A 19,841-nucleotide genomic window follows, 5' to 3' on the forward strand; every position below is an offset into this window, starting at 1 on the left:
GAGAATCTACAATGTAAATAGTCATGAAAATAAAGAAACACATTGAATGAGAAGGTGTGTCCAAACTTTTGGCCTGTACTGTAGATTACACTGGAGATGAAGAAGCACACTATAGAAAATATAGGAAAACATCAGTTAGCCCGAGAGGCAGGCTATATTTTCTTAAAGCAGAGCTATTCTGCTGTCAAACTCATTTTAATAGCTTTACTAATGTGACTGTGTTCTGATGAAATATATAGCCAAAGTATTCTGTGCAGCTATAACATGAAGGAAACAATACACAAAAACAAATATTGGAGTTGTATACTGGATTTGATCTACTTGATATAAAAAGACTCTGATCAGGATCAGAGGCACTTTGGCCTTTGTCCAGAAAACCTGTTTGGTAATCCATCCATGGCTACAGCACAGTGTGTTTCCCAGAAATGGAAATATTTCTGTGAAATGTCTGCAACGTGTTGGCATTCCCTCCACTGCACACACTATGCATGCAGAGTGAGATTTCATTTGTTTTTTTTATTTGTATTTTTTACCTGACATGAGCTCAGCACTGGGGGCAGCAGGAGCAGCAGCAGCTGTGGCATCTCCTCCTGTGGACTCTGGCAGGTCAACCCAAAATACACCAAACCATGCCATGCCATGCCAGGTCAAAGTAGGTTGTTGAGCCATCGCAGCATAAGGGCAAAGAAGGGGTAATAGTCAGCCTTCGGCTTCACGCTGGTAATGCCAAACAAAGTGCATAGAGTTAGATAGGAAGACTGAATACTCAATTATGTATATTTACATAAAACCAGGAAACATTGCTTTCATATGCACACATCCACACATCTCAGCATAATGCCATACTCATTTGACAGTCGCAGTAAAGCATCCACCTGCATTTTCAGAGACACCAAGGCCAAGAAAAAAAGAGGAAAGTAAAAAACAAAAACAAAAGTGAAGTCGTAGCTTGCAGTTCAGAAATAATTTTACTATTTCAGCATGATCAAGCTTCATCAGGTATTCCCATTGTTACAAGATATCTATGAGGTTCAAAACAAAAGTACAATATGCAATAACATAACTTCCCAGTATTTATAAAACCCAATATCAATTTTAGTAGTTTAATTTGATGTTTCCCAGATTTTACTCTTCTTCTTTAGTAATGTCTTCATGAACAGGGGAGGCAGAGTGAGGGCAGCTGGACATGTGAGTTACCCACCACCAAACAGGTTCACGATGGCTCCCGTGTCAATTTTGGGTGGGGGTGCGGAGGAGAGGATGGGGGCAGGGGAGCTGAACATATCTGCTGGGAAGGGCAAGGTGAAGATAGTGTTTAGAACCCAAACATACTCACGCACAAATACACACATACTATTGACCCATTATTTATTATAATGCACATTTATCAATTGCAATCGCAGTGCATGCAGTACATGCTGGAATGGGAAAGTAGGTAAGAGTGATTTAGTAAACGTTTCAGACAGCTCAATAGCTTTTAGCTGACCCATAAGAGAGCAATCTCATTTCCTTTTTTTCCCCTTCCCTGATCAAAGCCAAGGACAAAGCTGAAAATCAGTCACAGCAAGACAGGATATGAGAGTAGAGTGCACAAGAGATTGCAGAGTGCAATCGGGTACCTGCTGTAAACAAGTCAACACTGGGAGCGGGGTCTGCTTTGGTGAAGCTTGTGTCTGGCATGGAATCAAAGATATCTATGAACACATGCGCACCCAGAGACAGGAATATTAACAAACACTTTAAAATGGTCAGGTTGCTCTCACACACAGCACCCAACTGAAAAAGGCCTTCAATATGTGCAGATACATCTGATGATACCAATGAAGAAGAATAAAAGAGAGGAGAGGATGACAAGCAGCACCAGATGGGGGAAATCAGCAGGATGCTAATCAATACAACTAAGAGCACAAGACATTAAGATTAATACCGGACCACACACATCTCTAACGTTTACCGCTGAAAAGGTCAGTCGCAGGGTTGGCAGCGCTGGGAGCGCTGGGAGCGCTGGGAGCTGAAATGGTTGCAGTGGTGGTGATGGTGCTGGATGCAGAGGTGAAGAGCGGGGAAGGGGAGGGGGATGAGCTAAAACAGGCATCCAGCGAACTACCCAGGTTATTATTCTCCACAGTCATCATGCCGAAAAGGTCTAGACCTGAAGAAGCTGCGTTGGTGCTACCATCCAAGGGAGCAAAGGGGTCTTTGGGGAAGAAGTGGGGTGGGGTGTGAGGAGGAAATGTAACACATACATAGAAAGGGAGGATGTTAAAGACTTTTATACAAGATAGACACATTTTATGTGATGATAATGAAAATACTGCTATAAACATGAAAGCTGAGGAGAAAAAGAATCTGAGAGGAATGATAGGAGAGAATGTGCAGAGCTCCAACACACTCCTGCTGTCAGTCCAAACAACTAAAAATAGCATCTGACAAATGAAGCAAATATTGAGCATCTTCACAGTATATAAACCTGAGGAACAAACCACAACTAAAACCAGGGAACTGCCACAGGCAACCTTCTCCGTAACAGAAAATGCACAAATCTTCTGATGCCAAAAGATAAAAGACAAGTAAGAGCATTGTTCTTGATCGCCATGGAAACAACAATAGTACTGTCCAGACACCAGCAGTAATGAATATCAAATCTATACGCCTACTGTTCCTGCACAAATCCTTGAGATGAAGCCATGATTAAAATGTGAGACCAACCAGAAATGCACACAAACACACTGGCACAAACAGCTCTGTAAGTTATTGAACATCTTTATATTCACAGTCATGGCACTCAAACCAAAAAAGGGTTTAATAGATTTGTTTAGGGGGATTTATTGACAGAAATGGGATATAATATTCATAGTTATGTTTTGATTAGTGTAGTGTTTTTGTTAGCTTAGAATGAACACTTCATATCTACATAAGGGCGAGTCTGCTTCACCAGAGTCTGCCATGTTTCTATAGTAGCCATTAAGGGACAAACCAAACACTGGCTCTAGAGAGGGTCTTTCACGGTTTTACATAACCTGAAGGCCATCGTAGGTTCTCCTACACGCTTGGAAATTGAGGGGTGAGGGAAAGGGTAGTCAGTTGGTTGCAATCTGCAACCTCACCACTCAGTAAATCCTACACACTAGTCCTTTAAGTAAAAGAAGCATTACCACAATATAGACATTTTCCATTGTGAGTCTATTTTAAGCCTTACTTAAATAAAAATGCATAATTATTGTCAGCAAGATTTACTTAAGGGAATAGTTTTACATTTTGGGAAGAAAAGTTTATTCATTGATTTACCGAGAGTTAGATGAAATAGCTACCACTCTTATGCCTGTACGAAAAGCAAATTTGCGTTTACTAGGATGGGAAAGGAATGTCCCGCCCTACCCTGCCTTACTCTGCATCTGATTTGCTTACCCTGGTATTCTTACCCTAACCCTAACCAATCTCACTCCTCATAACTTAAACCCAACCAATCAAACAAAGGCAACAATTAATAGCCATTCAAAGGCAGAATAGAACAGAACATTCCTTTGCCATCCTAGGAAATGCAAATTTGCATTTATTTTATTTATTTATATACAGCCAGTGGCTGGTTATCTTAGACTGGAAACAAGGGGAAACAGCTGGCCTCGCTCTGAAAGTGATGTCTTTGCACACCTGCCCCCTTGCTTTTCCTACTGTGACATGTCAAAATGTCTTCTGAAAAAAGGCCAAGGTGAACTGTAACTAGCAAGCTATTTAAGTCAATGTTAGCTTCATAAGGGTATATTGGTTATAAATGTTTTCTTCGGCTGATTTTCTCACTTTAAAACAAGGACCATGTAAAGGGATCCTAAATATGCATTGTTGATATAATGCTAAACTATCAAGGTTAAAGGTCACCAGGGAAAAGTCAGCAACATCACCAGTTGATGATCCTTGTAGAAAATAGCATTGAATAGGTCAGTCAATTGTTGTAGGTACTTTGTATACTTACAGTACACATTTACTTTGTTACTTTCCATCACTGACTCAAACTCACTCACACAAACAGACACACACAGACAAACTTTCTGTCACCCACCAGCTCCAGCGTTGGCGGCAGGGGCGGACGTGGCAGCGGCCCCACCTTCAGCAGCTGCTGCAGAGGCCTCAGTGGAAGGAGCAGATGTTGCAAAGGCATCTGGGGTTCACACAAACCCCACCAGAGGATAGAGTCGTCCAGAGAGACAGACGAAGAAGTAAATAAGAAAATAAGGAGTCAAGAAACATGAGGAAGAAAAGAGAGCATCGGGAAAATAAAGGTAATCTTCTCGACAGTAGCCTATTCAACTGTAAAAAAAATGGTAGCTGGCAGCCTTAAAGGGGTGATAGAATGCAAAACCGATTTTACCCTGTCATAGTTGAAAAATGACAGTTTGGTGGGTAAATAGGACATACCTAGAACCTAAAAATCCTATTGAAACCTCTTTCCTCTGCAAATCTCACAATTTGAAACTGCTGCTGAAAACGGGCGAATCTGAACAAAGCTAAAAGTTTACGTCAACTTCTCAATTCCTCCTCATTTGGCTCTACCTTTTATCTTTGTAACGCCCCAAAATTTACATAGGCCACTAACTGATCTGAGGTCAGTTAGTCTTCTAAATCTAGGTCGTACAGATCTCTGCTATTCCATTACAAAATTCACTTCTGAGACTTTTTTTTATGCGAGAAATCAACTATGTAAAGCTCAAATATGGGCCGTTTTATGAAAATTGATGGCTAATCTGCCGGGACAGATGGCGGCTGCTGGCCGGGTTTGCTGCCTTCCCTGTCGGCCTCTCCCCCTTCATAAACCCGCTGAGCTGTAGCTCTGTCAGGATCTCACACACGAGCTGCGCAGTGTACTTTAGAAAAGAGGAAAGTTTGGAGGTTTTGCAAGGATATTGAAAATGAACCATGGTAGTAAATGCAGTGTTGCAGACTGTACAACGGAATAGCCTACCGGCCCAGAGAAAAGGGTTTAGAACGAGTATATCGGACGAGAGGGAGTTGTGGATCTAACGCAGCGCTGCAGAGGCACTGGCAGAGGACAGTCTTGCAGGGGTTCACTCTCCTCTCCCCGCGCTTACTAGCTACAAGGTGAGTTGTAATTCTTTGGTGGAGTTTTTTTTTATGTCGCAAGAGTAACGTTAGAACAACACTAGTTATAATGAAAGTGTCAAAACTTTTTTATTTTGTCTCGGCTGTTTTAGCCGCTGCGGCTTGCGCCTGGGCATGTCTGGGCATGTAACAGACAGTGTGTCTGTGTTTATGTGTGCGTTGTGCAGCGGTGTGTGTGTGTTTGTGTTTGTGCGCTGTGCGCTGGGCAGCAGTGTGTGTGTTTGTGTGTTTGTGTGTGTGTGTGTGTGTGTGTGTCTGAAATATGAGACCTGCTGTATCATCTCCAATGTATTGTGTATGTGGTTCCTCAACCAGTCAGCACGCAGCTCATCTAAATATTCATGAGCACACCATATTTGGAAGAAGAGCTGTCGTTCCAAATAGAGCCTTTACACAGTGATGCATAAGGGCCAAAAAAAATAGCACTTGGGCCATTTTCAGCCCAACCAATGTTAAATACCATATTAGGAGACCTTAAGGAACAGTGTGAAATACCCTATATAATCATTCTATCACCCCTTTAATATAGGACATTAATGACTGACAGATGAATAGACAAATGAAAATACAGACAGGAGGCATTACACCAAGGATTAATCTACTGCACAAAAGTAAGCCTAAAATCTACAAGTGTTACAGCTGCCATTTGTAGCTGATGCCAAGTGACAGGGTTTGATAGAATTGCTTTTCACTGAGGTCAAAGAAAAGCATGTCTGCCTATCAAACAAGACGCATGTGGAGAATGACTGTAACAGTATGTTTATGTGCAAGCGGAAGGTGAGTTTGTGGCTGTACATAATTACATAATGCAGAAATATCTGTGTATGTGGAGTGCAAGAGAGAAAATTAGATAGTGCGTGTGTCTGTAAAGTATCATCCTATTTTCTATGGAAACCCAAAGTGGTCATATTAAATAAATGAATAATTATAAAATATATAATCAAATGAAATAATTACGTTAAATGAAGCAATTATTTGTGAAATCAAACCACTCATTACTCAGAAATGTTATTTCTTTTCATGACAGCTGTCACAGCCGTCTCACATTTTCAGCCAATCACATGCCCCCTGCCTCTCTTAAGCAAGCAAGCTGAACAACCGCTGGCAAATTTTGCCAATTGGGTTCATTGTTAACAAGAGCCGTTAGCTAGACATTTCACAGTTAAGTCTGCAGTGTTTTGATTCTAAAGATGTTCCTCAAACAAAGACACAGAACTACAGAGTTGAGCAAAAAGACAAGCTACAGCTAACAGAAGCTAGCTAACACTGCTAACATGGTCTCTGATGCTGAGTAATAGTAATATAAGCTCACAACCCAGCTAGGTAGATAGTATATGTGGCCTTGTTGAACTTGAGGTGTTTGTGTGTGTGTGTGTGTATGTGTGTGTGTGTGTGTATTGTGTTTATTTACAGCAGCAGCCTCTAGTTTGTTGATGAGGAATAACTAATATTGTTGTTGATCTAGCTAACAGGAGCTAACTGGCTAAATCTGGTAGCAGTTGTAGAGGTTGGAGGAATGTGATTGGCTGAAAGGTGAGGGGATGTTGAAAACAACATTGTCACAGAAAGTTCTATTTTGTATAGGCTTCGCCCTCTAAGAGCTGTCGCTATTGGGTTAAGGGCGAAGGGATAAACCCAATAGCGACAGCTCTTAGAGGGCAAAGCCTATACTCATAGAATCTGGAGTTACAATACGAAACTATTGTTATATTATTAAATAAATGTGTTATCGGGCAAATGTCATTATGAAATCAACATAATTTATCTATTTAATATTGGATACTTTTCTAGGCACGCTAGGCAGTTGATAGCTGAAAATGATGAAGGTGTGCGTCAATGCATCATTAAGACTTCACTGTTTTTGATGATGCAACTTCATTAGCAGAATGCAGACAATATCAGTGACAAATCAGCGTAGTTTGTCTACATACTGTATGTGTTTGAGCATGCAGTCGTCTTTGTGTTATCATATTTGTGTGATGGTTTTAGGGTCGAGCTTCCCAGAGTGATTCTTTCATAGAGAATTATCTGGAAGCCCACTGACCTCCCAACAGATCCATATTGGCGGCGCCAGGGGAGGTGGCAGCTGCTGTGCTAGTGGGAGGAGCTAGAGAGACTCCAGGTTCTGCTGCTGCAGGAGTGGGCGTTGCTGCTGCAGAGGAGGGGGCGGGCTCTGCCGTGAGGGTGGGTTCAGATAGCAAAGAATCGCCCATTTCTGCGAGTACCAACGGGGTGTTTGAAATCCCCAAAGAAAGGTACCAAAATAAACCCCAAAAGAGCAACCAAAATAACCAGTCGAGTCACCGTTACAACAGTGAATAAAAGCAAGCCAAAACAAATGTCCAATACAAATTATAGCCAATTAAGAAATGTTGGAATTGACCAAGCAAAGTAAAATCCAAATTTTAACCAAATTAAAGTTAAATTATTCAACACCATCCAGTCATAATCAACAAATAAAAACAACCAACCAAAATAGCCCCCGTTGTAAACCAAAAACAGACAATGGAGTATGTGGAGGGAAGGGAGAGAGAAGGCAGAGAGAAACAAAGAGACTACTCAGACTAAAGAGAACAGTTTGAGGAGACAAACAGGGAGGATTTGTACATTACAGTCTATTTTCATGTTTAATTTGGATTAAAACATTGACATTGTTTCCAGGTCGCCTCAATTTAAGATTAGAGTTTTTGTTTTGTTTTGTTTTGAAAGAAAGTCAATGTCATTGAGGTGTCCTGGAGAATGTGTTCAGACTACACTAGTCTAGACTACTGTAGAGGCTGGAGGAGAAGTGAAGAGTAGAGTGAAACCTCACCTGATCCAAGAAGATCTTTAGAAGCAGCCAACAACAGAACAAAGAAAATACATGTTAGTTTAAGCCCAAGCTAAGACAGTTTTTGACCATTCACTAACAGAAAATAATAACTTATATGGCGATTTAATCTACTGTGAATGCTAGAATGTGGATTTGTATTCTTTCAGATGAACCAGCAGCTTAGTTGACGGAAGGACACTTACCTCCCCAAGACGTGGGGGCAGCTGATTGCCCTGAGGGACCCGATGAGGACAGCGGATCCAGGTCCAACAAGGAACTGGTGAAGGAGGCAGATATGGAAAGCGAACAACATGCGGTTCATTATCCTTTGCAGAAGGTAATTCTTTTATATTGGCTTGTAGCGGAAATAATTAAATGTTAGTGTTATCAGTGATAGCCACAAACAAGACTAGAGGTCTACATTCACGCAGTGAGGCTGTACTTAACGATGTGTTAACATGCTAACATTTGCTATTAAGCACTTAGCACGAACTACAGCTGGGGCTCATGAGAATGTCCATTAATTACTGTAGCAAATTTCATGGCAATCAATCCAACAGTTGTCGATAATTTCACTCAAAACCAAAAATGTCAACCTCGTGGCGCACAAGGAAAAGTCAGGTGATCACCACAGTCAGGTGGTTTCATCCTCAACCCATAAAACAGTTGTTCAAATATTTGAGTCTGGACCAAAGTGGTGGACCGACACGACTGCTTGACTAAAAATAAGATTGTTACATCCAGAAACTTTTTAGGGTTAAACTCAAACTATATCAAGAAACGCTGCATAGTGAGCTCTTAAACCTGTTTTCAAAGGTTGCACGGGCCATTTATTGCCAAATGTTGAGAATCATAGAAAGGCAGAGAAGCGAGAGTTGACAAGCACTTACTCTTCAGCTGGCTCAGCAGCAGCAGCAGCGGCAGCGCTCTCCCCAGGAGGAGGCTGCAGTGTGGGAACAGCGTTTGAAGATTTGGCCGGAGTCGATGTTGGAGACACGTTGTTTGTCGGAGACCCCTGAAAGATAGACAGAGAAGCCCCATTTTCAGTAGTGCATCAGACTGGAACAGCACAATAAAATTATAGACTGTTTTGACTGTGCCTCTCACCTTTGTTGGCGACCTGAAAAAGGGAAAGAGCAGAAGGAATTGTTAGTGCTTTAGCTTGAAATGGACAGAACTCCTGGACACAAACTGAAAATGATTTAATGGATCTATTTTTTAAAGGTGAAAAAAACCTCAAGAACAAATATGCAAGACAGTTTGCATCATACAGTATGTGATCCAATGAAGAGTTAATTTCCAAAGCAAAACACTGTATGTCCAATTGTTTTAAAGACTCTCATTTTGTCAATATTTTTAATCAATTCAACTTTGGAAAAAAACCGTCATATACTGATTCACATTGCATGTCAGGATGTGATAATACACATGAGGTGACCTTATCAAAACATGTGTTTCTCACATGTAATCACATCAATGCACACATTTCCACATTAAAACCTATTTAGCCGTGGTGCAGTTATGCTTCTATTCACATGGAGATCACCTACATACTGCAATTCCCGTGAATAAAGTGTAAGTTTACCTGATGAGGCCGTTGGGGAAATGACAGTAAAATAAATCTACACAGTTTTCTAACAAGTTAGTAAACTCCAAACAAAACATACAGCATATGCTCACCCTTCCCTGGTGATTCCAAATGAACACAAAGGGGGATAAAAGAAAGGAAGGGTTAAAGGAAATTATAGAAATATAGGCCTGTTTCTACCAACATTTCTCTTGGTTAATACATTTATTTTCATGAAACACTAAGAGGGAGTTTCTCAGACTACTTTTGTTGTTATGTGATCCTACTTCTTCTAATCTGGCTTCACACTGAGTATCATAAGAAGCACCCAAACTGACGATCTCTTACCCCTTCTTTCCACCCTTCACATCCTCCAGACCATTCATGTGCGTTTCCAGACTCTCCAGGATACTGCTGGGAGCCTGACAAAAAGCAACAATCAATAAATAATCCTAATCTATTTGTCTACTACATCGCAATGTCAGGCTGTGCAAGTCCATGTTTAAAATAAGAAAAGTGATAATAATTTGGATTTGGAAAATCTCTGTTCAAGGTTCTTTATTTGTCATGTGCACAACAGCAGAAGTAGTCGTTGGCTTACTGCATAGCACACATGCATGTACAAACACACACACACACACACACACACACACACACACACCACACACACACACACACACACACTTTTGTGTGTCTGAAATTCAGTTAGGATCAACATGCCAACACGCCATCCTGTAAACAGGCACTCAGCCAGGGCACCCTGTGTTTTTGTGGTTACCGGGTCCTCTAGAGGCGTAAAAGGACAGTCTTCGTCATCTGAGTCTGCTAGATCCACTACTACCCCCGGGTGGAGACACTGGGGTGGGGAGATTTATAGTGGGTGAGTTGTGAGTGTATCTGTGTGTGTGTGTGTGTGTGTGTGTGTGTGTGTGTGAGAGGTGGAATAGGTGGTATTCATTTGACCATTCTTGGTCACAATCCTTCCAGGAAAATAATGTAAGAGCCACGATATATTTTAACTTACGTAGTTGATGTCAGGAATGTCGTTTTTCTCAACTCCAACTGTCTGTTAAAGGAAAAAGAGTTTAAGAGTTTTGTCAAGACGTATATGCATTATTATGGCATTAAGGACTGTTGATTGCCCCATACCTCAGCCAGCTTCATGAATTCCCCAATCTTTGTAACCCTGGTCAGGAACCTCTTGTAGATCTCCAAGGCCTCCTTACAGTCGCTCTTCTTCATCTTGAAGTATTTCTCTACATACAGGAAGCAAAAGGTTTGCAGGTTCACATTCTCTGTGATGCATGTTTCATCTTTGGAGAAATGCCAAATGAAAGATACTCATGGACTACCGACCTAATAGGTTGATGACTCCGTCATTGTAGGATGCAAACAGTTTGACCAGGTCCTTGAAGAGAAGCAGGAATGCAGCATTGATGATCCCATTGTTCAGCTCCTTGGGATGAACCTGAGAAAGGAAACAGAGGACATGTGAGAATTGGAAGCCCTGGGAAAACCTCTGTCTTGTGTTGCTGCATAGTGCTGATAGCAAGCCCAAGTCTGACTCACATCGAACTCCAGGAGTGTGTCAATCTGAGTCTGCAAAACAGGCATGCCTTTCAACAGCTTCTCAGTGGTCATGGTCCTCATCACACCCTCAGCACTGAAAGAATACAACAGAGTGAGAGGCTCCACAAGGATGAGAACAGCCATTGGATATAGCAAGTATAGCTCAAGTGAAGAAAAAGTGTAGATGGTAGAAAGTAGAGATGTGAGGAAGCATAGGCACAACCTCTCTGCCTCCATGCTTGACGTACCCCTTCTTCACTCTGGTGAAATCAAAAGCCATCTGGCGGTAGGCGAAGGCTTTCTCGTTCAGGTATCGTCCATACCGTCTGATGAATGTAGACATGTCATATCCTAAAGAGGAAATGTATGTCAAAAAGCAGGCAGAGGTCATTTTATTATTTTTTTATAGATAATCGGCAAGTTAATTGGTGTAAAATTAATTTAAAAAAAAAGTTTTATTATTATTTCTATATATTTAATTCAATTAATTTTTCTCCTCGCTTTCTCCTAAGCTTTCCTTGGCCCAAGGGGACTGTGTTTTCTACAAATTGGGCTGAACAGTGGCTTCTTGCAGCAGGTAATATAATAATATCGACAACATAGGAAGATAAAATCTAGATAAAAATCACAATCAATCAATTTAAATCTTTATATTCTTCAAGGGAAAAACATAAAATGTACAAAATGTATGACTATGAGAGCGTAATAACACATGAACCATTAGACATTTGAGACAGAAATTCCAGCATCTCTTTGCATGCATGTGTGAATGTGTATGAGTGTGTGTAAATGTTTTACATGTGTGTGATCATGTCCAGTCCCATCTATGTATTTGCCAGATGTCTGGTTTATTTCCTGTTTCTTTTTTGCCAGATGATATTGTTCTTACCGTGAGAGCCGGTTTTGTCGATAAAATTGCTGAGGTTGAAAAGGGAGGTCCTGGAAGCCAAGTACTGAATGAACCTCTGAGAAAGAGAAAAAAAAACACAATCAAGGGCAATAGAGGAAATAAATTAAGTTAAAGTTAAACACAACAAAATACTTTAACACCTAGAACTTTTCTTGATGTTTCACTCTATGATATAGCAGCGTTTACAGACCTCATTGCGTGGATGACTGCTCACAAACTGAACCTACAGGACTTATTTAATTACTTTGAAGAATTTTGGTCAATGCCTTTATTTGTCTAGCTCCACTCAGCACCACACACAACCCTCAAAGCACTCAGAAGGCCGATTTCAGCTCTCCAAAGTGGTAACCTCGCAAGTTAAATATCAAGACATTTAGTATACATTTGGAATGGGTGATCATTTAGCAAATCCATTCAGTAATTTTCACCATTTATTCCAAGACAAAAAATCCCAAACAATCAAATCAAACCTTTGTATTTATCTTATATCTCTGAATTAAACTGGATTGCACCTGATTGGTCTGCCTGTCTCACCCACTAACCTCGTTGCCGTGGACACACATGTGATGACTGGTGACAAGGGCCTTGAAGACGACCACCCAGCTGGCATTAGTGGCTCGCTCAAACAGCGTGTCAGCCATCTGAGGAATGTTCACGTTGGTGGTGTTGGTGGCTGACACCAGGTCTGCAACACAACCACACGGAAACATTATCATCATTGACATCATGTGAAATTTGGAGGTCTGAAGACATAAAGTAGTTTTTTAGAAGGGGAAATTTTATATACGAGGCACGGTTAGTCTAGTCAAATGCCTACATAATTTGAACAGCTTTGATTAAGTGGGCAGGCGATTAGTGTTTGCTGCAGAGCTGCTCTAGACACCCATGAGAATATTAGGCCAGGAGGAAGACCTGATGTAAATATGAAATTATGTTAGTGCACAAGCCCACACACAAATGCAGGCACACACGCACGCACGCTGACAATGCAGAAAGACTAAATAATGCTTTGTCAGCTTTTGACCATTGATGCCAGTTTAGACACTCAGATAGACAGAGAGGTGTCCAACAGTGGTGTCCAGACCATTGTACAATGTGGAATAAGTGTAAAATGTGATGCATCTCATTTCTCAATCCATTTCAAGCACAATTCATCTTGGTCCACTCTCACACGTATCTGCAATATTTTCTGCCAAACTCTCTTCCTCCTCTCAAGTGTGAATACTGCATCTCCTTCTGTGGGTCAAACAATCCACTGCTGCTTCACGGAAATACTAACAGCCAGAAAACTTATTTCATTTCTTACATATTGAGAACATTTATATTAAGTTTATTCTAGACTCTTTTTTTTTATGGATAACATACTTTATATTAGGACTGAACATAATGATCCTTTTATCAGTTAATCTGCCAGTTATCTTTTTTATTTACCAATTGGTCTAAATTGGTCTAAAATGTCAGAAAAAATTCCAGTCCAAAACCAAAACATATTCAATTCATCATCATACTGTATAGGTCAAAGAGGAGCAGCAAATCTTCACATTGAACATTCTCTGGCTGGAACCAGAGAATGTTTAGGATTTTTCCTGAAAAAGGACTTAAAAATATCAATTTTCTATCAAAAAATATGCCAATCAAATTCCTGTCAATTAACAGATAAAAAAATTGACTAATTGTTTCAGCTCTATACTACAGTACAGACATAGTTTTGCATACCTGGGGCGCCCCAGGTACCCAATTTGAAGATGTAAACTGAGATTTGCAACAAGAATTAATTTCCTCTCAATCATTTTTACATCATAATTTGTGACACTTTTCATTTTGACACAAACATCTACTCGTAAATTTATCACAAGATTTGTGAGCAATCATTTGTGAAAAATGATGCTGCCACCATTTGCAATCTGCATGTAAGCAGCAGACATAACATATATCTAACATCTTCCTTATTCTTTCTCTGATGTGGGAGTTTATTATTAGATAGAGAGAGAGACAGATGGCCACAGAAACAGTCAAATATAAAAACAGAGCGATTGAAAATGTTTTATTAATTAAGTTTATTTCAGAATGTTTGCCAATCATGCCAACTACACTAGAGGCCCTAAAACATGTTTAACATACCTGACATGAATATATACAGGGGTACATCTTGTATTGAGGGCACAGTTGTGGTAGAAAAAGAACAGAATAACAATATTCTTTAAGTTCTTGAAATATAAAACATTACATATACTGCAAATGCATTTTTTTAGTCCGTCCCTCTGACATTGACAGCAGAGCAATGAGGGCAGGACTGACTGTATCTATACCGAGCGCCAGAGAGGAATGCAGCAAATATTGGCAGGCACCTCTGATAATGGAAGGAGTGGAAGGCCATTATATCGAACAGGCATTGGCCTTGTCTTGAGTAAGTAAATACCAAAAACCAAAGACCAAAAATACAGCAAGGGGATGAGCAGGAGGGGGGCAGAAGGGAAGAGAAAGAGAAGCCCTCAAGGTAAAACAGCAGGTAATCTGATGAGTGCACTAATGTAGACATGAATGTCTACATTATTCCCCTTTTGGGACAATGTGTCTGACTCCAATAAAAGACCTATATATCCCTGTGCATTCGTTAAATTGGAATTACATTAATCACACGAAAGAGCCAAATAAGACAATAAGATAAAGTAAAATGACATAATACAAAACTGTATTATGTCTCGTCCTCATTTGTTATTATTACTCAACGTACTTTTCTTGAGGCCACTGTGACCCTAACTATCTTATAGTTATGGCTTAAGCTAAATAAGCATACACTAAAACACACTTGGTGTCTTATTGAAACATTTTACATTCTTATTATATTTATCTGCAAATAGTAAGAACATTATTCTACAAAGGTCATAGTGGCAGGCTGGACAGAGGGGTTGGGGGTTAGGGTGGTTGGAGAGGTTGTAAACAGATTATCACTAATCACTGGTCCTGGTCTTTCTATGGTGGCTGTCTCACTCCCCATCCCCCGAACAGCACACACACATACCTCTCTTGGCACCACCTGTTTCATTCTACGCTTACCATCTAACACATTTTTATTATCAGCTTTGTGTCACTAGTGCTGTTGATGTATAATGATTCAGGTTTATTTGACTATCTTCCCAGCACAAGAAGAAATAGACAATGTCAGCTTGAAGATCCCCACATTAGTGTTTTTATTCCACACTCTACTTTTGATTGTTCTGATTTTTTCCTGTTCCTTCTTTAGCTCCACTTCTCTGTAAAATGGCTGAATATTACATTCTGCCTGCAGCCTTTTCAAATAACACACACAAACCGAGAAACATGGTCCACAATGGCTGACATGTGATTATGTAACATTATCATGTCACTGGCACAGCTACAAATTAATATTCATAGTAGCATGATAAACACAGCGCTATCCACAGCCATACTTTCAGTTCATAATACCCAATAATAACTGTGTATGTAGCTTATTTTTACAGTCTATGGTATGTAGATATGTTATTATATCTGTTTACTGGTGTTTAACTGGCCATATCATAGGATATAATCCATGATTTCTGTTTTGTGTGTGTGTGTGTGTGTGTGTGTGTGTGTGTGTGTGTGTGTGTGTGTGTGTGTGTGTGTGTGTGTGTGTGTGTGTGTGTGTGTGTGTAATGAGGATTGGCTGAGCTAAATAAAGACTAGATGGTAATCCAGTGCTCTAAGAATGAACTGAGGCCCCATACTGTGCAATTGTATGTTTGTGTGTGACACTGTGTCTTTTTCTAGTCTCTGTCTGCTGTAATCGTTTTTTTATGCACAACAAATCACGCTCGTAGTAGCCAGAACATTCCAGATAAAATTAGATCGAACTCATACATTAACATTGTGTTGATGTGTAGATTCATCCAGATAGCCTAATTCATGTCAGCTATTTACAGTAAATGCCACCCTGACAGCCTTTCTCAGAAGCTTTCACCCTCCCTATATAATAGACACGCAATAATTTATGAGCAGTAAATTGAGATTTCTAACACATACACCGGTATAGAGTTGTACAACTGTTAATCTTTGCATCTATCCATTGTGACAAAGTGTGTGGCATTGTTAACACAATGCTAACATTGTGGGAAAAGAACATCAATCTCACTCTCAGGATTCAGACACTCATAAAATGCAGGACAGTAATAGAGTGTGCTATATAGGAAATAGGGGGTGGTTTCATGCAGAAATATAAGGCTACAGCCAGCAGCAGGTTAGCTTAGCATAAAACAGGGGGGAAACAGCTAGCATGGCTCTGTCTGAAGGTAATAGAATTGACCAGCCAGCCTCACAGTGACGACAAGAAGTTAATGCTCCCTGCCAAGAAAAAGTCTGGCACATAACCCCCTTGAAAACAGCAGCCTGTCTTTTTTTACACTTCTGTTCTGGTAGTTGGATTTTGTTCAGACAGCCAGGCAAGCTGTTTCCCCCATTTTTCCGGTCTTTATGCTAGGCTAAGCTAACCTGCTTCAGGCTGTGGCTTCATATTTACCGGACAGATACGAGAGGGACCATTTCATTTCTCAGCAAGAAAGCAAATAAGAGCAACTTCCCAACAAGACTATTCCTTTAAAGACCACATCCTGCATGCTTACTGTGGCTCCAGCAACTGTGTCTCACACATGCACACCATCATGTTACTAGACACATTATCTAACTGCTAAATGCTTATGTACATGTGGTCAACTGCTTCCTTCAGGTCGGTACATTGATTCCACTCCTCGAAATAGCTATTTCTACACCCAGTACATTTTTAACATGACCTCAGATGAATTTATACCTATTGCCTTTGGCGTTGAGTAAACTCTTTTATTTGACCTTGCGTGGACTACATGTTCCCTTAAATTTGTAACAGATGCCCTCAAGTGCACTTTTCACAACAGCTACTGTGTCTATATACAGTGCACGACTAAACAAACTCAAATATGAAATTCGTTAGCAAGAAATAACACACAATTGACACCTTGGTTTCATTCCCTGCACTGAAATCAAATGCAGACATTAAAGACAGAAAAAAATTAGATGTTTGCTGTCCTGCACACATAATTACCTTTGCAGCTTTTTTTATAGTTAAATCATGGGTCAAAAGGCACCTGTGACACACCCACATTCAAACCAATCTCTTCAAGCTGTTCATCGTTTACATTTTGACATATACAATCAGAAAGCAGTGGCCCTTCGTCCTCCTAAAAATTGCCACTTGTTAGAAAAAAATTTTAGTCAGTAGGCCGCACTCGACGATTATTGCAAATACATTCAGTGTTTGGTCCTATATACAGTCATTATGATTGGCTCTGCGCACTAGAGATAACAGGCCTGTCATCTGTTCTCTTTCTTCTAACAATTACCCTCTGTCATTACAGTGCCGTCCCTTGACACTCTCAATATGTTGTCATGGAAACGGACTGCACCACCACCGCCACCAACAACATACACACGCCCACGCCCACCCCAAGGGTCACTGACTGTCACTGTGGAATAAATATGACTTATTGGCTTTCTGTATATATCTACCATCAAAGAAGCTCTTGTAAATAAAACATACTGAAAGATAGTTAATTATTTAGGCAGCCTTTACTTGTACTTTTCAATGATTACTTTGCTGTTACTTCTTATTTTCAGCCTAAACTATATCAAGACAAAAAAAAATAATCATTGAGTTTTTTGAGGTTAGGAATTTCCTCCAGCCAAGACACACATGCAAGAGAAGCACAGTGGCCTACATACAAGAGGCTTGTTAAATTGCCCTAGTAACAGATACAGCATAACCTCATGGACTAAAAACCTTAGGAAGACAACATGTCCATATGTGTGTCTTGCTTATTTGTCTCATAAGTCAAGTTTATAAGGATATTTCCACATGTCTGGAGTGTTTGTCATATCAAGAGGTCAATAAAGTGTCTCCTGTAGTTTTGAGAAAGAGGTGAAGGCTTGAACCAGTGAGTTTGCTCAACAGTCCAAGTCTGTGCAGTCGAAAGTTAAAGACACAGAAAACAAACCTACGGACACAGCAGAGAGTGAGGGAGCAATGGTCTCTAGTGCATGGCTAGCATCACCTTTGGCTGTGTAAATAATGCAAGGCAGTCATTGGCTGATTTTTAAATTATTCAGCAGGGGAGCGGATCACAAGATATAAGGTCCTAGCCCAAGACACAGGACCAGACCTGCCCAGCGACCACACAGACACAGAAAGACAAAAAAGGAAGACATGGAGGGCCAATCAGACCACCCGTCATCTGCAGATCCATGCTAGCGCTTTGGTCTGACTCACTGTTTATGCTATATGACAGTAATTAATCACAGTTTGTCATAAGGTGGCCCCTGCTGTCATCTGGAGATGTGTCAATAAAGCTGTGAGGTTTGATAACGTTATTCATCTGTGACTTTATGGCCCTATACCAGCCTAAAGTGACTGATGGAACCCAAATAGGTCTCTTTGCATGTTTTTCATACAGACTAAGCTCAGAATTTACATTTTCATTTAACATAACACTTGCACTTCCTTCACTATCCAGACTTGCATGCCTTCAGCAGTTCTTCTAAAGCTTCAATGTGTAGTTAAGGGAAGTGTCTTTGCAGAAGCATAGAGAAGGGACATTTAAATGGTCTTGTGCTGAGGATTACTTGTCAGTATGCCTTAAAATATGACCTTTTCTCCCTCCCTCTCTCCTACTCTCCCTTTCGCTCTCTGGGTTTCCATCATCTGTATTGGAGGCTGACAGGAAGGGTCACCAGAGGGGTCATCACCATGGCTGCATCAATTCATCATGGCACCACACCCATTTAAGATAAGGGAATTAAGGAAAATGACTAGTCATAATGATATGCCCTTAATGGCATGTGGTCTGGGTGGATGTGTGTGGTGTATGCAGCCCTTTAGCCTAGGCCCTATAAGGCAGTAGGAAAGAGGAAGAAGGACTACACTTACACTCCAGGTGCTTTTTCTTGGGCGCCATCACTTCATGAGTGGTGGCTTTGCAGACAGCCCGGGCCATATCTGATCCCGTTAGCTGGTGTTGCGCAGCGGCGATGCGATCCGTGAGCGTTTGCCCCGACATTTTCTCTCCGTTGAATCGACCACCTCAGGAATGTATTTCACCACGGGATGATGAAAAAATGTGTGAATATAGGCCGGCTGATTCCCGGTGGTTGAGTTGGCGGAAACCCCGGCTTTCCTCTTCCCCGAATGATAGGCCTGTGACCTTCTGTGTGGGCGGAAAAAAGGCACATTCAATGAACTAAAACCACTACATACACCTTAGTTTTTCGAATCAAATCGTGCAGTTACGTTGATGATATGCGCGGTGACATGAGACTTACGCAAGGTTGTGAATTCCCCTCAGCTCGTCCCGGTATCGGCTTCGTTCAGTTCAGCACCTTGGACAGCTAATGCCGCTCGGTTATGTAACACTAAACTGGCAATGAAAGCTATTTTCTGAGCCCGCAGCAATTTGTTTAAAAAGAAATAGGCCAATGACAAATGTGTTACAAGCGAGGCTCCTCTGAGTGTCCAAAAAATATTCTTGGAAAATGACAACGTAAATCAACACTCCATAGGTCGGTCAAATATCCCGTTTGGAGGGGGCATAGGGTTTGGCTGTCTCCTCCCGAGTCAGTGCATCAAAGGTTTTTCAAAATAAGATAACCCACAATGTCCTCCTTGGTTGTCAGATTGTGGTTTTTCTATCCTCTTAGATTTGTCCGTTCTGGCTCAGTAATGCCGCTTCAGATGCTGTGGTCCTCTTCTCAGATCGAAGGAAAATGCGCACCGCTCCCCGGTGGTGTCGCCAACACTGCGCAGAGCAAGATGCTCGGGAAGAGGAAAAGGCAGAAGGAATTTCCTT

At 40.9% G+C, this 19,841-nt stretch overlaps 1 protein-coding gene across 2 annotated transcripts; it reads right to left on the reverse strand.

The window, feature by feature from the left end:
• Positions 1-634: 634 nt before the first annotated feature.
• LOC114573565 (clathrin coat assembly protein AP180) lies at positions 635-19,799 on the reverse strand. Of its 2 annotated transcripts, XM_028605835.1 has the most exons (18): positions 19,318-19,799; positions 18,926-19,202; positions 12,516-12,658; positions 11,953-12,028; positions 11,312-11,414; positions 11,064-11,157; positions 10,851-10,962; positions 10,644-10,750; positions 10,519-10,560; positions 9,843-9,916; positions 9,035-9,047; positions 8,818-8,942; positions 8,131-8,204; positions 7,928-7,942; positions 1,955-2,197; positions 1,620-1,694; positions 1,202-1,288; positions 635-717 (listed from the first exon to the last, which is right to left on the reverse strand). In XM_028605835.1, the coding sequence occupies exons 2-18, from the start codon at positions 19,053-19,055 to the stop codon at positions 713-715; spliced, it is 1,518 nt and encodes a 505-aa protein (XP_028461636.1). In that variant the 5' UTR covers positions 19,056-19,202; positions 19,318-19,799; the 3' UTR covers positions 635-712. The 2 variants fall into 2 exon arrangements, with proteins under 2 accessions (XP_028461636.1, XP_028461637.1); XM_028605836.1 differs by lacking the exon at positions 19,318-19,799 and having other exon boundaries at positions 18,926-19,240.
• Positions 19,800-19,841: the final 42 nt, after the last annotated feature.

Source organism: Perca flavescens, chromosome 18 (genome assembly GCF_004354835.1).
Source record: "Perca flavescens isolate YP-PL-M2 chromosome 18, PFLA_1.0, whole genome shotgun sequence".
NCBI lineage: Eukaryota > Metazoa > Chordata > Actinopteri > Perciformes > Percidae > Perca > Perca flavescens.

What these genes read in the sequence shown, in the direction of transcription:
- LOC114573565 (XM_028605835.1), bottom strand. Translation starts at nt 19,055, where the DNA reads ATGTCGGGGCAAACGCTCACGGATCGCATCGCCGCTGCGCAACACCAG. An exon ending in CGGAGTCATCAACCTATTAG is followed by an intron (nt 10,751 to 10,850) that starts GTCGGTAGTCCA and finishes TCCTGTATGTAG; the next exon opens with AGAAATACTTCAAGATGAAG. An exon ending in TGTTGACTTGTTTACAGCAG is followed by an intron (nt 1,289 to 1,619) that starts GTACCCGATTGC and finishes TGCCCTTCCCAG; the next exon opens with CAGATATGTTCAGCTCCCCT.